The sequence below is a fragment of the Perna viridis genome, chromosome 5 (assembly GCF_037379345.1).
Source record: "Perna viridis isolate PV_CMFRI_1.1 ecotype Kerala chromosome 5, ASM3737934v1, whole genome shotgun sequence".
NCBI lineage: Eukaryota > Metazoa > Mollusca > Bivalvia > Mytilida > Mytilidae > Perna > Perna viridis.
Window position 1 is genome coordinate 14,879,327 of NC_142449.1, and position 16,021 is coordinate 14,895,347.

At 31.2% G+C, this 16,021-nt stretch overlaps 1 protein-coding gene across 1 annotated transcript; it reads right to left on the reverse strand.

The window, feature by feature from the left end:
• Positions 1 to 466: 466 nt before the first annotated feature.
• On the reverse strand, positions 467 to 14,029 carry LOC148616187 (uncharacterized). The gene is made up of 4 exons (XM_088582954.1): positions 13,926 to 14,029; positions 2,944 to 3,051; positions 2,499 to 2,712; positions 467 to 2,229 (listed from the first exon to the last, which is right to left on the reverse strand). Exons 2-4 carry the CDS (start codon positions 3,037 to 3,039, stop codon positions 2,183 to 2,185), a joined length of 357 nt encoding a protein of 118 aa, XP_088439080.1. The 5' UTR covers positions 3,040 to 3,051; positions 13,926 to 14,029; the 3' UTR covers positions 467 to 2,182.
• Positions 14,030 to 16,021: the final 1,992 nt, after the last annotated feature.

The following is a 16,021-nucleotide window of genomic DNA, read 5'->3' on the forward strand; positions in this document are numbered from 1 at the left end:
ACTACATCCTTAATCAGACTATTTTTTCGGTCAAATAAGCTTAATAAGGTAGTGGCAAAACTGTAATTGTCGGCTTGGTTCCTGAATCTTTATTATGTAAATATGTCTGACTTGTCATACCATTGTGCATATGTGTATCATTTTTTCTTTACTTGTCCAATTTAAGATTATTTCAAAACAATATTGATCAATGAATTTGTTACTACAGGACGTTCCTCTTAACTTAGAATTAGTTTATAAGTGAATTACTTAACAAGTCTATAATTAATTTCCAAAGAGCTTTATGCTAAATTTCTTTACTGAATACAAAGGTAGTATGATGTAGATAGAGTTCTGGTAGATTCTAAATGAGTGTGGACTCCTATAGAATCTCTAGTCATGTCGATAATCTGAAGTAAACGAGGTTGTCGATCCGTTGTGTGTGTTTGTTTTATAAGTTTCGACGTCCAGGGGAAATAATGAATCATTATACTTTTCATGAACAGATTTATTTGCAAAATATACAATTCAAAGCTTTTTTCAAAATACTATTTTTTCTTTGGATTGAGCAATGTATGTATAAATAACTACACTAAATCTCCAACAAAACGAACAACCCAGAACAGTAAACAATGTAAACAACATGAAAAAAATGATAAAATGGTCACAATGGTCAATGATAATAGCAAAACAACATGTTTCTAAATACTCTCATAGTTTCTCAAAGTAATGGGCGAGCACCGCAAAGTTAACGTAACGAAATCTGAGAAACAAGTACCTCGTGACGAAAGTATTAATTTAAGATTTCTTTAATTATCTTGATTATTTAAATAATGTATATATAAACAAAACACCAAAAAAAGTAAACAGAAAAGAAGTGTCATACTATTTTCAAGACAAGAGTGACACAGTTTTATTCAGATGGTTGCAAAACATAATTTTATCTTCGTTTAATACCAAAACATTTTTGAATGACTTAGGGTCAGTAGGATTTGTGAAAGCCCTTCGATTTATGTGATGGATATTTCGGAAATTAATTTTGAATTCATTTTTGCGAACTTTAGCACGAATATTTAAACAACATTAAAACAAGGAAAAAGTGTTAATGCCAAATATTCTAAGTTACATGAATTTTTCTAGAAATTTGTATGTCAAATAGAGGCAATGCAAAAAAAAAAAATGGAGCACGAGAATTTAGCCATTTGCTTTTTTCTAACACTTCAAATGAACTCAAAACATGCATCACAGGTTCATAGGAACTCAATCATAAGACCAATGATAAAAATGACAGATACATTGCAGTATAAAAATAAAACTATGTACGAGAAGTAAAGTAATGAAAAGGGGATGTTATCACAGTTTGCTTAGTAGTAAGGATAATGAATTTATAATATAACATATCAATGCCAAGCACTAAACACCAATATGTCCATCTGCTATCTCAAAATGTAATTAATGATCCGATATTTTAAACATACTTTTTAGAGAAAATTTGTAACTTTCTGAATTTATTACAAAGTTGAACGAATAAAACTTAAAATTTTCAATAAAAAATTGTACGGATGTGGTTTTAGTCATTATGAAAAATTCAATGTTAAAAAGAAAAAAAGAACCGAAATAATATTGAAAATATTTAAAAAAAAAAACAAAAAAACAAAAACAAAAACAAAAAAAAACCCAAAAAACTAACGGTTTGCAGCAACAAAACTTAGGACAAAAACATGAAAAAAAAGACATGATAGATATAAATGACAGATAAATAAATAAGGTATCAAAGCTGTATCTACAACCATCGACAAAATTCGATCTCGGAATCCATGTCATCGTCAATATTTGTAAGTTATTTTTCGACTTTCCCCGATGTCGGATTTCAATAAGGGCTACAATAAAAACAAAGGATTCCATCCGTAAATTCTCATACGGCATAAATCATTCGGAACAAACTAACAACGTCACATGACAAGAACACGTGATTGTCGATGGAAAACGTAAAATCTTTAGAACAAAAGACGATTTTACAAAAACGACATAAACTAAACTTCAAATCCTTGATAATTCTTTCCCTCGTTAATACCACGTGGTATCACCACTAATACAAGACAATGCAGCGTAACGGAAGAAAAAAGCAAGGAAGACGAAGGAATACCAAAATTAACCAAACGGTATAAACCAAAGCCGTCAATGGGTTGTTGACGTGGTGTGTTCAGATGTAATCAGTAATTTTGTGAATCTCCATGGCATGCAACAACTCTGAAAGTGGACAAAATATTTCAATTAGTCAGTTGTTATTATATGTTGAATACAAATTATTGGGTCAAACAAAGTCCACTTGCACCTTAAATATCTATATCGAAAGTATCATCAAAGTGACTAATGTATAAGAATGGAAATCGTTGAATACATTGGAACCTTGTTTAACTATTATTATTTTTATATAGTATTTTCAAATTATCTTGTGCTTTGTTGTTTAAAGGGTGTTGTGTGAAAGGTCGAAATATCGAAATGAATCTTTGACTTACCATCTCTATCCAGTCGGCCATCGCCGTCATTGTCTCCCCAATACATGTAATCTCTACTAAAATTTTCGGCCATTTGTTGGCTTTTTCCAACGAATAAGAAGAAATTCTGTATTTGTTCCATAGACAATCCTGAGCTTGGTTCTTCCCTTGCTTTAAGGAACATCTCATTAGCCAAAATATTATGTACAGTGCTTGAATCTAGTAAAGAATTTTCCTGTAAATGTAAAATGACAAAGGAAAAAAAAATTATTGAACAATGTGCGCGAATTTAAGTGTTAAATATTTTATTGACACAATAATAAAAAAGTACATCTCCCTGCATATATGTGAGCATGTGCTTTATTATATTATGCGTAAATTGTTTTTCTTTAGCCAAGATATAAATCGATATTGCTATCCATATCAATGTTCGTATACAAAAACAATAATCGGAAATACTACATACCCGTTTTTTTGTAGTTGCCCACATTGACCGTCTATTTCTTGGCATTGCCCAACTTGAACAAACCACCATGGCAACCAGTAAACACACTTTATACATAATTGGTTCTCTCTGAAAACAAAAAACAAAAAAACAGGCGTACTTATAATCATTCTGTGTTTGTTTTGTTCCGTTTTGGAAATTGTATTAAAAGAGATCAGATAATGAGTATTTCTTATTGTTTTTGTCAATAGTATAACCCAACTAGAAATACACTTCATGCATTAATACATGTAAGTTTGGGTGCTTGTGACTTGTGCTTAGAAATGAATAAAAACAAAACACATTTACATTATAATATTGCTTTTACATTCTGTAACAATGAGTGAATGTTATCAGTAGGATACAAAAACTGCTGCTGTGACAAAAGATCCCTATGAAGTATCTGACACATTTTTCGATTTCAATTATTATTGTTCTTAACAAGTTTAACTTGAGTTGATGTCACAAAATTTTCTATGATATCATACTGAGAAACTGTTTTTCCTGATACATGATTGAATGACAATGTAATAATGTAATGTCATAACTGAATCAAAATTGTGAAAGTAGAATATTAACTATTTTGAAAAAAAAATCAACGAGGCACTGATGATAAGGTAAACACATATCGATGAACATATTTTCTTGATTGATTCTGATCTAAACATTATTGGTTACATAATGTAATTGTTTTTTTTTAAATGATTCCAAACATTTCTAGAAAGCTACAGAAGTGTGTTGACGATTAACTGTTATGAAGGAACCAAGATTCTAACGGAAATAAAAAGAATGTAATCCAAAGACAAAGACCAGCAGGGAAAACAGACACACACACAACAAAGAACATAAATTAATCAAAAGAAAACATAAGACTCCACTTGAGACTGGGAGCATGAACATTTTCTGCTTTCCTAGAAATAACCGCCGAGTTGTTCATAAAAAGTCAAGTCCGTGGTAGACAAAGGAGGAAAGGAAAACTATATTACGTTGAATAAATCAGTTTTCATTGTATAGATGGATACACCGTAACGATCTAAGAGTTCATGATGACGACTATAAATCTTTGGTGGGAATGACTTCCGTCATGTAGCAATATAACCCTGTTTATGAAGCCTAATCGTTAGACAAATTATGTTTAAACATAAACATATTTTATTGCAAAGAAAGCAGTAGGATTGAACAGAAGTGAAATCCCACTCATGAAGTCCTCTCCAGTTACAATTTACAACTGGTAGTTCGAACATGATTTCATAATATATATAATGCGATATCACAGTATGTGCAAGTAAGGCAAACAATATATAAAACAAAGATAAAGGTTTAAGTAAAGGGGGGTGTATATGAAAGAAGGAAAGGAATGGGATGATTGTGATGGAATCGAGAACACTGTAACTCTACCACTTAAAATGCTAGAAATCTGTCAGATCCTTTAATGAGGTTAAGAACATTTTTGAATATCTTAATATTTTTGTCATCAGACATTTCAGAACTTCCACAAATGAGTAGTTTTAAATCTATTTACTGTCCTTCTGGAAGCCAGATAATTTTACTCATCAAAATTCGTCATTGTTCAAAATAAAGTGGGCACTCGAGGAGAAAGTGGTGGACATTTTCAACTGCTGATCCACAATGACAAGATGGATCAGCAATAATATTACATCTGAAAATATCATAATTTAGAAATGACGCGGAACATCGCAGTTGGGTAAAAATTACATTCAGTTTTCTTTGGCCATAATAGAAGATTTTGGGTGGTTTGATTTTAATATTCCAATTCATGTTTTACGGCAAACTATGGCATAACGTATGGGTTGTGATATGAAAACTCCATACGCCATGAAGGGATGTTGCCACAGATGATAGAAAAGTTGATAATTCGGAATGAAAAGTCATCACGTTTGTTTGTCATATAGTTTGGTCAATAACATCCCTTTAACATCGAGCTGTAAGTGTATGTCAAGATATGAAGCTGACATCATAGTGTCTTTAGTATCCTTTATCTCCAGTTCTTTGAGGTAGATGCGATATGTCAAATTCTCGAAACTAGGATTGTTTAACAATAATACGTCACATATATAGCGGAAACTGAGATTAAAGGGTCTAGCTAAACGACGTTTCCTCTTTTGGATCAAATCAGCTATTCAGTCAGCCTCATAAAAGTGAGGGAATAGGTCTACAAGTAGAAGAGCACAATTTGTTCCCACTGGAATGCCAAAAATTTGATGAAAAACGCGTCCACCACACTGGACAAATATACTGTCGGTAAAAAATTCCATCATTTTGAAAACATCTTCTAAGATGTATTTGTAAAATAATTTGGAATCGTGTTTTTATAAAGTATGAGGAATCTCTACCAAGACCTACATATTTGTATCTAGGTGTACTGTGTTTTTTGGATTAAAAACGATGTATTATGTTTTTAGTCGGGATTTTTCGAATTTTTCAGGATCCAAACTGAGTTGAAACATTACGGGAGTAACAAGTGACGTGGTGGGGTTGGAGACCTCTTTAACAGCAGTGAGTATAGAAATGAAAAGTTTTTGAAGAGGTTTGGTGGTACATTTCGCAGATCAAGCTATGTAGCATTGTTTTGTATAGATTCTTGTGGAGTTTAGAAATCCAGTACATGGACGGTAGATCACAATCATCGTGTTTGATAGAGAGACCAAAAGAGGACAGCACATATTTATGGTTTTCCACTATCTCTTCTTTGAATCTGCAAGAATCTTGGTTCCTTTGATTACTTTTTGAAGAGTGGGGTAGCTGTATCGGTTTCATTACTACTGCTATAATTTTTTACGTCTACCTCTGATAATAAACATTGGATGTACTTCGTTTTGCCGACAAAAACAATGTTTCTATGAGTCAATAAGACGATCAAAATCGCCAAAAACTTGGTGTACTTCTGACAAGTATAAGTGTTATAAAAGTGTTAGACAAAAACAGCAATATTAAATGTTTGGAAAATCAAGTATAAGAACATTTAGAAATTACCTCCTGTAAAAAAGTAGTCTGCAAATGCCCTTCTTTTGTTTATCCATGTAGTAATATTATTAATATGATTGTTATTATTGTGTTATGTTATGAAATTGTCTACATAAAAGTTTCAAAAATATTAAAAATCATAAGATGCCTGCTTGTGACAGTATCGTGTTGTGCATAAAAGGTGTATATGCATTAAGATATGAATATTGCCTTAAAATACCAACTTTGTTTTAATGACAAAAAAATTGTTCATAACATAGTAAAATGTATAAATATAAGGAAAAATAATAATGTGTGACTTTAGTTCATTGTAATGACGTCATAATGGTGCCATAATTTTACGTCATTTAGCAAATATTGCTGAGAATTGTATTAATTCCGACATATTTACACCACGAAAACCATGTCCACACCCAAGAAACAACTATATTTTCACATATAGTCTGTTACAATGACGGTGGTATTGGCATTTTCCTTGCCAAAATATGAACAGAAAGTGACCAAAAACAAAGTACAAAATATGACAGAATATCTAGATATCTGAAGATTGGTATACTTAAAAAACATTTTTTTCTGTCTTTTCAATGCAAGAATTATCAGCAGTCTTTATGGTCATCTCATTTGTGATGGATTCAATTCTCCAAATTCCCACTTTTTGATTAATTTTCAGTTGTATTTATCGCTTCTTTTCTTTGACATCGCAATTTCAATGGGGAGATATTTGAAATAATAAGTATATAGAATAAAAGTTTTAGACGAGAGATACATTAAGTTAATCATTATTTATTAACATTATTGTGTAGAAAAATTGCAAATATTACAGGTTTTTTTTACATTCAATTAATTAATTAATTAATTAATCAATTTAGTATTGAATTTATTGTTATTTTAAAATCGCCTGAAATTACATTATTTGATTATCGTTAACTGCTTTTGCAATAAATTTTCATGTTCGGGGCAGCTTGAATTTTTTATAAGTGTATTTATAAAAGTGGCTATATGCTAGTTTGAAAAAAATATATATTGCAGGCATTTTATTTTGCGTTCGCTTAATTTTGCGTTAAATTAAATTCATGGATTATGCACAGGCTCTTCTGTAGGTAAATTTAAGGTGTTATTTTCTATTCATGATATATAACATAATCAGTCTATGAAGTTGCAGCACTACACCAAAGTATTAACATTCATTTTTAACATTTACAAGGTCAAAATACCTATGAATAATTACAATCGGAAACTGCCTTTCAAAAATGAATGTAAATGAGCAGACTGTTTATTTATGAATGTACGCAGGTAATATAGTATATCTCACATGTTACAAAGGTATGCCAAATATGTGATCAATTAAACATCTCTAGACAGCTAAGGTGATGATAGAACACGGTAGACACTGAGTTACTACTGTATCTTATAACGTTTGTTGACAGAAACAATGATGAAAATTAATACCGGTAATAATACACGTGGTCTACGTCAATGAAAGTGACAACCTTCTTTGTTTATATCATAAAGTTTCTTAGTGTTACATGTAAAATTGTAAACATTTTATGTCAACGACAGTCTGTAGAATTTCCTTTAAGGAATTAACTTTTTTTCACTCAACAGACATATTTATAACTATATATATTAACAATATGCCTGTGTATATATTTTGCATACATTCAAATCAAAAAAAAAAACACGCTCATGTTGAAAGGAGGATATTCATTTGGTTACAGTTTAAAATTTTTTGTTTAAAATTTTAAATCGAAAACAATCACCCAGACATGCAAACAAAGAAGTAAGAAAGAAAAAAAGAAATACAACAAGACGTTAACATAGTTATTACGATCAAACATTTGGTTTGTTTCACTCCGAATAAATCACATGAAACCTATTTCAAAGTGCCTTTAGAACTTTTGTAATAGCATAATTTTCCGTAATCATGAGATTTTTATAAAAATTAATTTCACAGAATTTTATTATTCCGATATTCCAGCAATCTCTATAAATCAGATGATTTTTAGAATCATCTGTCACCAAGCCTAGGGATATAGGGAATAAAAATTACTGCCATTATCATCAATCAAATAGATAAATATGATATGATATATAGATGATGTTAAATAAATTTATGGTCATATTGAAACTTTGAACTTCACAGGAATAAAAATCAATTAAAGGGCTTATAACGAATTCTGTGTGATTCCTTATCAAGAATTAAATTTTTCATTAGCACTGGTGCTATAAAACTCACATGTATAAATTCAAGGAAATATCATTAACTGTTTAAATTTGAAATTTGTTAACAGTCCTACTTTTTGGTTATTGAGTACAAATAAAAGGCTAAACGTTTTTAAGTTACAATTCTTTTTATAAGTTAAGCCATTTTGTAAGGAATGACTCTATAATAATATTAATCACGTGATGCACACTAAATAACCTGCGTAGCAGGCAGGTTAATATAAGATGTGCACCACGGGTATTAAGGTTATTTAAAAAAAACGAAAAAATAACAGCCATTTTTTATAATTTAATTTAAGTATCAAATTCAACAAGTAAATCATTAGAAAAATTTAATGAGGTCACAGTCATTACAAAATTTTGTCTATGAGATGATAAACGAAAATTTTGACCCAATCAGAAACCTTGTTACTTCTGAAATTAAATTATTTTTCAATTTTCATTTTTTTTTTTATTTTTCATTATTAAAGAGCAATTGTTACATTCGAATACAATCGAATCGTACAGATCAGCGACAGCCAAGCTTTTCATTTAACCTTTTTGTTTCCACATAAATAATGAATTATTGTGATTTCAAGGTCAATGCATGAGACCAGCCGCCATATTTGAGTAAGACTGTGATACTGTGTAGCAGGTCAGGTTGAATAAGATAAATGACAATAAACCATATTGCCATTTCCAGCAACCATCTCCGATTTTTTAATTACAGATTGGATTTCAGACCAGATAAGACCTGATACCTTTCTACATCACTGAACACTGGGGAAATAGTCCACCTTCTAGAAGAGAAGCGAATTCGTTTATGTTGTGCAACATAAGCGGTAAAATGTATCAACGTCATTCTCAAACAACGCTCGTCAAATGAAATAATATATCACACTTAGGATTTTTTTTTCGCTTTAGAACAATGATGTACTACATGAAGGAAAATTGTTTTGCAACCAAATAATTTTTGAGATTTATATTAAGTTGTTTATGGTTATTTAATCTAAAATCTTAATTTCTTTGTCCTATCCGAGAAAGTTAACTCTTCCGCAATGGAGTAGGGATGCTTCGCGCGCGGTAAAACCTAGATTTAACTCACCATTTCGTTTGAAGTGCCTGTACAAAGTCAGGACCATTGCGGTACCTGCTGCTCCGGTGGTGTAATATCTATTTTGCCAGATTTATTATGGACTTGACTTGATTATGAATCGGTTCAGTGTTCGGTTATTTTGTTGTTTCCCTTACTTATCTTGATGAGTGCACCCTTATCTCCAAGTTATGAGGGCTATGGTCAATATCTTTTATCATTTGTTAGTATGTGAATTACCCTTTGTGTGGTTGCTCTTACCATATTTGATTTTTTTTGTATATTCTGCATTTATTTTCACAAATATTTTGAAAAGATGTCTTGCATCGCTAGTTCACAGTAGAAAATTCCTCGAATAACGAGTATTTTTGTCATAATATAACTGTTTTAGAAAATAAAAAATACAATTACAGAATAAAGTAAGATCTTCAATAAATATATATGACGGTTATGTCATGTGTAGCAAGGAAATAGAGCTTCATTTTGCCCTCATTACCGAAAAAAAGTAATATGTTGCTCAAAACAAACGAACGCTGTTTTGTAGTGTCTTTGGAAAATGTTCTAGTCTATTGCCTGGCTACATATTTAATAGCTATGTGATAAATTATTATTTAGTTAAATGTATAAATGTTTGTTTTTTTACTTATATAGTTATAGAGATGATGTTTAATTTGTATTTTTATAAAGGAAAGAACATTTATCTTTGTAAATGTAGAAATATTTATAAACTCAACTTATATATATCTTTCTGAACCTTTCCTTGACTGAGAAATGACATTTGCTCCAGTTAACATTTCTATCTGTCAGTGAATGTTATTTCAGTAAAATTTTGACATTCCTTACATTAATTTAATGAGTTGTTTTGTAACAAAAACTTTGTGAGCAAAAAGTTGAATGAACTACACAGTGCAAAATTTCCAATACAAAACATATGCTTTAGCGGCATTAACTTACTTATTATCTGATATATGCACTGTAGCAACTTTGTAAAGTACAAACGTTGTAAAACAGACCTTGAACAATCATTCTTCTGAAAATTATCTATAAATTTATCTCGTATCCTGTCTTGCATTATTGAGCAAAACAGAAACATGTACATGTACTTCTATTCCCCAAGATTTCCCATCACTCTCGTGTTTCCGATGTTTGTAATATGATTTCTTTTTTTTTGTACTCAGTAGTACATTTCAACCTAGATATAATTGAGGTATATTTTATACTTTATAATCAGCATGTGTTAGCAGGTTAAAACTTACACAACAATTTGAAGTCTACCATTTCACTGCTGGTGACCCGAAACTAAAAGTCGAATGTTTATGCTTCGAGTACTTGGGAGAGATATTTTTTTCAAAACATCTAAGAAAGAAACTTTACTAACGAGCAACTTATCTGTTTTATTTGTATTTTTCTTAACTCAATGTTGTTGCTCAGTAAAGAAATGGTTTGATTTAACATATATTATGTATTCAAATAGAAACTTCTGTGTTTCTCAACTGACAAATAGGAGATATAAAAAAAAATACTGTTATGTTTAATGCATATTATTTTTTGTATTTTAGCCTCGATTTCCAAAAAAATTATATCTGTGAATATTATTGTTTTCCCTTATTTATCTGAAAATATATAAATCCCGGCATTGCAAGAATTATTTCTTTTCTAACATGACAAAAAAGTAATTTTTGTCAGTGAGGCGCTCCTTATGAAAACGAAATATTTGGTCCTTTCAATTACCTCTCCATATCGTTTTCAACAATTAGTTCAACTGTTTCAACAATAATATTTTAAATACATGCATATTATTATAATATGAAGTTACATTTATAGTTAGAAAACGAAAATTAAACGGCATTTACAAATAAACAAGCCAACAGAATCGTACATGACGTCGCATCATGTGAGGTAGATATAGGTCGTTCGTTCAAGGGAGATATGGCGCTCTATGTCGCTAAGGTAAGCCTAACAAAATATAAAAAAGACATGGTCCTCTGAAACACATTTTATTCATTGTGAATGACATTTCAATGATGATCTGCTAGCGTGATCATATCCTTCAATGTTTGGCCGAGGCAGTCATTTTACATGCGTCATACAGGTAACTGGTATTTTGAAAATATTGATATTTCTATGTGTTCTAATGTAGTACGCTCAGAGGCGTTTCTTGAGAAATATCATTGACTTTGCAGCTTTAATAAATTAGTAAACGATTATCATTGATGAAAACAATTAAAAGTGACCCATTCATTATAACTTATATTATATATATTATGTTATATTATATAACTTTTATCAAGCTTAATGAGAAAAAGTAAAGAATAGCGTTTCCTTTTTTAATATTCCTTTACAGTATAATCTAAACTGTGAATTATGAGTGTTTGAGGTTTTTTTCAGTACATGTTCAATGTTGGTTATTTTCTGCATTCCAGGCTAATTATTTTAACTATTTCAAAAAAAAAGTACAATGTCGAGGGTTTGCACTGACAAGCAGAAATCCATCGAAACCAATGCCAAAAATATCAAATGGGCAACGAAAAACAAAAACCCGCATTTCAAATGCATTGCAGTTTTAACAACACCAACAACATGGTTTAATTTGAAAATATCATCATTTCTATTCAAGCCATATTTGTCAAGTTCGTTATTTGCAAGATTAAAAGCAAGGGGACCATAATTAGAAAAGTAAAATAGGATATCCCTTATGCGAGGACAAATACCACTTAAACAATTCACAATAAGTAACAAAAATAAATTAAATTTTAATTTGCAAATGAATTACATACTATGACATCAGCATTGTAAAAAAAAAACATTTTCTGACTTTTTCGATGTGTTGAAAGAACAGTGACTTTGGACCTATTTAAAAATGCTAGTTACAAAAAACATGAGTATTTCGTAATTAAAATTAGTTTAGTTTAGAATCAAAATTGATTGTTAAAGAAACTACGTTATTTTTCCCTGTATGATACCTTTTAATATATGCGAAAAACAAAATAGAGAATCGATGCTTATTCAATAAAAACACTGCTTAATTAATTACATGAACATTGCCAGAAAATATCAAATTCATGAGATTCAAAATTCATCAAATTAAAAAAAAAAACGAAATCGTAACATGTTATGACATCTATTAAATGCAGTATACAAGGCGTATCATGAAGCACCGTATCTGTTTGCCTATTTTCTGCTCAAGGTTTTGCTCAATATTAAAAAGAATAATTAGAAGACGGCAGTATTAATCTGCTATAGAAATACATGAACAGCGTTTTAAATACCATAACATTTGTATAAGTACATAAGTGGTTGCAGAAAAACAAATGTAATTAAAATTTATGTTTCCACGAAACGTGTAGAAGTCGCCTTCCGTTTCCTGATCAATCTTTTGAGAAACATGTCGTCGATGGAACTGCTTATAATTAATGCAGGTAGCGTAAAGAACCTTGATATCAAATTTCATCGAAATCGAACAACTTCGAATTTTTTTATCGCGGTGGCGGCCATTTTGAAAAAGGCGGACTGTACGTAGTTCAAATTATCTATTGAGCCGCAGATTCTTAATCATGGCGTCTTAAAAAACCTAGATATCAATTTTCATCAAAGTCGGACAACTTTGAATTTTCGTCCGCCATTGCAACCATTTAAAAGATGGCGGCCGATACTTAGCTACAATGGCGGATTGAGCCACAGATTATTAATCGGCTCGGCTCAGATAACCTAGATATCAAGTTTCATCGAAATCGGACAAATTTGAATTTTCGACCGCGTTGGCGGCCATTTTGAAGTTGGAGGCCGAGACAAACGCGATTTTTTTTTCATGATTTTGTTTGGACTTTTGAGCTAAAAGAAGTGGCCTCCCGTTTCCTGATCAGTCTTTTGAGAAACATATCGTCAATGGAACTTCTTATACTTAATCGAGGCAGCGTAAAGAACCTGGATATCAAATTTCATCGAAATCGAACAACTTCGATTTTTTTTTATCGTGGTGGCGGCCATTTTGAAAATGGCGGTCGATACGTAGTTAAAATTATCGATTGAGCCACAGAATCTTAATCGTGGCGACTTAAAAATCCTAGATATACCAATTTTCATCAAAATCTGACAACTTTGAATTTTCTACCGCGGTGGCGGTCATTTTAAAAATGGCTGCCGACCCGTAGCTCCAATTGCGAATTGATCCACAGATTATTAATCTGGGCAATTCAAAGAACTTAGATATCGATTTTCATCGAAATCGGACAAATTTGAATTTTTCACCGCGTTGGCGGCCACTTTGAAAATGGCGGCAACTTGAATAAAAAGTTTGGAGTTCTGTATCTTTCGAAGAGTAGTTCTAACTTCCTGTGAAGTTTCATCAGATTAATCAGATTAGACGTTTTTGAGAAAACGTGCGGACAAATCAATGAATTGTTATGACAGGAGGATTAAAATAATAATAATAAGAAGAAGAAACACAGTAAAAACAATAAGTCTCCGCCACTTCGTGGTCGGCCACTTAATTAAAGGTATATATATATTTGCTAAGGTTAGTTTGTTCATCTAAAAAATATACACGAATTCTATTCCATTTGTTTATTAAAGAGAAGCATTAAATATTATAGCAATATATAATGATAAAATAACAATATCATCAATCCATTAAAAACAGTTTCATTTCTAAACTTTATATAAATTAGTAAGAAAATGTACTCACAAGATACGTCTACCTCTTACAACATATATATATTTCTCAAATAATTATGGTCAAGCAATGTTCTAGTTATGTATGTTAACCTTTGTCCAGCCACTCAACTTTGACTAATGTTCACATTTCAACCTGATATATAAATGGTTATTCTAATTAAGTTATCCAATCACAGTCATTATTTCTAGGAACCGTGGGTAAAACGCAAAACACCACGTGACATCAAATGGAAAATTATCTGGTGTATTTTATGGCTTATTTCAATAATGTGTATTCTTGTTTTCAAATCAGTATGAAATATTAAAAATATGACGTTCATAACAGTATATAATCGTAAATAATGTCTCTGGAAGGAGTTTTGTTCCCGATGTATGAATGGAAAGCAGTTGAGGCGAAATGTTGGGGTTATTTAGTACCACATTGTTGTAGTAGCATAAACAAACATCAGAAGTACTGTGTTTAGTAATTCATTATGCAGATATGTAAATTAATGTGAATTAAAGTTTGATTAATTAAGGCATTTATTACATCGCTTAAGCTTAATTAATTCTTTTATATTTAGGTTTCCGGGGCTTTTCATTCAAAATCTTCCATATATCAGTCAAGCCTTAAAAATTAAGGCCTCCTTTCTAGTGTTCAGTATCATTTTCTTTTTGAACTACCATGCCTTTATTCTAACTCCATGTCCCTTATATCCAACTTAACCCCGATGAATTGTAGGTTTAACTTTTCATTTTTCGCTACGAATATAATGTACATGTCTGAAATTCTTAGATCAATTGCCGTTGCAAAAAAAAAAAAGATTGGCGAAAGTGGCAAATCGTATTCCAATTGAGGTAACATATGTTTGTTTAATAAAATAAATCATAACACAATGAAACAATTCATTGTCAAAACTGTTAAAAGAGACCAATGAATCACGGCATTATTAATTCTTAAAAATTTTTAAAGCCAATCGAACAACGATGAATGTGTAAAACCGTATTGAATATAGTCCTATCGATAAAGCTTAATTCGATTACTTTTCTATTTTGGGGAAATATACGTTGTTCATTTTTACATGCCCTTAAATTTCGCCTACTATTTGTTCGACTCCACGTGACCTTACGTTTCTCTTAATTATTATGTGTTTGTTTTGACGAGTATTTTCAGAAAACTGACAGTATTTTCGTACACCTACATTTAGCTTAAGATCAATTTCCAATATCTCAGCTCAAATGCAGCCGGAACAAAATGAGGCACATTCCAAATTTGTTAGTCTTTTTTTTATAACGGGCAAAACCATTGTCAAAATCAGATATGCCCGGTGGAAAGAGTGAGTTAACCTGCTTTCTTTTGCGGGCAATACACCCATTTTCTTAGGGCTAACGGTCGCTGAAAAACAATTAATTTCATAACAGTATATATCTGTGGAGAGGAGAAGACGTTGATTTGTGACATTTGTACAACTGACCTTCCATATGCTTTCTAGGCTAATTGATTAGATTTAAGAGACAAGTAGGAAATTAACTAGCCATAATGTCCTCGCAAGGTAATGGTTCTTGATACACGTGTCCAATGATTGGAATTCGCACCACAGGCAGTTTTAGTGTGAAGAAATGTTGATCAATTAATATTTATATGACGTATTCCACTAAGGACAAATAAAATGTTTAAGGTTATTAATTTTCTTCATAATCTTTTTATGCACAATTTTATACTTTAAAAAATTACCATCAAGTTCCAAAACAAAGAAGTTTGACATTGAGGTAACACGTTTAATTTTGAATCTCGAAAGTTGCTCTATGAGAACCGATTTGTTATCAGTGCCATAGTTTTCCTATCCTCTTTATTTGACCTCTGACGTGATATTTAATGGGCAACCCTACATATGATTCCAGAAAAGCAGAGGAAGCTTACCCTACCGAAGCGCCCGGTCATAAACTGGTTGCTTATTAACTTCTGATTCTTTGTGCTATCTTATTATTTCTTGTTATTTATTGTTTGTGTCTACCCTTCTGTCTAGTTGTTATCACCGGGCGTTATCCTTGGATAATTTTGTATTTGTTTGCATTCGAATCCTGATTCTCTAGATTTGCCTTTTATGATAATTATCACTTTTTCAG

Excerpts from the sequence above, each read along its gene's own strand:
- LOC148616187 (XM_088582954.1), bottom strand. The coding sequence starts at position 3,039 with ATGTATAAAGTGTGTTTACTGGTTGCCATGGTGGTTTGTTCAAGTTGG. Across the intron at positions 2,713-2,943 it reads GGGCAACTACAAAAAAACGG|GAAAATTCTTTACTAGATTC; the intron begins GTATGTAGTATT and ends TTACATTTACAG. Across the intron at positions 2,230-2,498 it reads TGGCCGACTGGATAGAGATG|AGTTGTTGCATGCCATGGAG; the intron begins GTAAGTCAAAGA and ends GTCCACTTTCAG.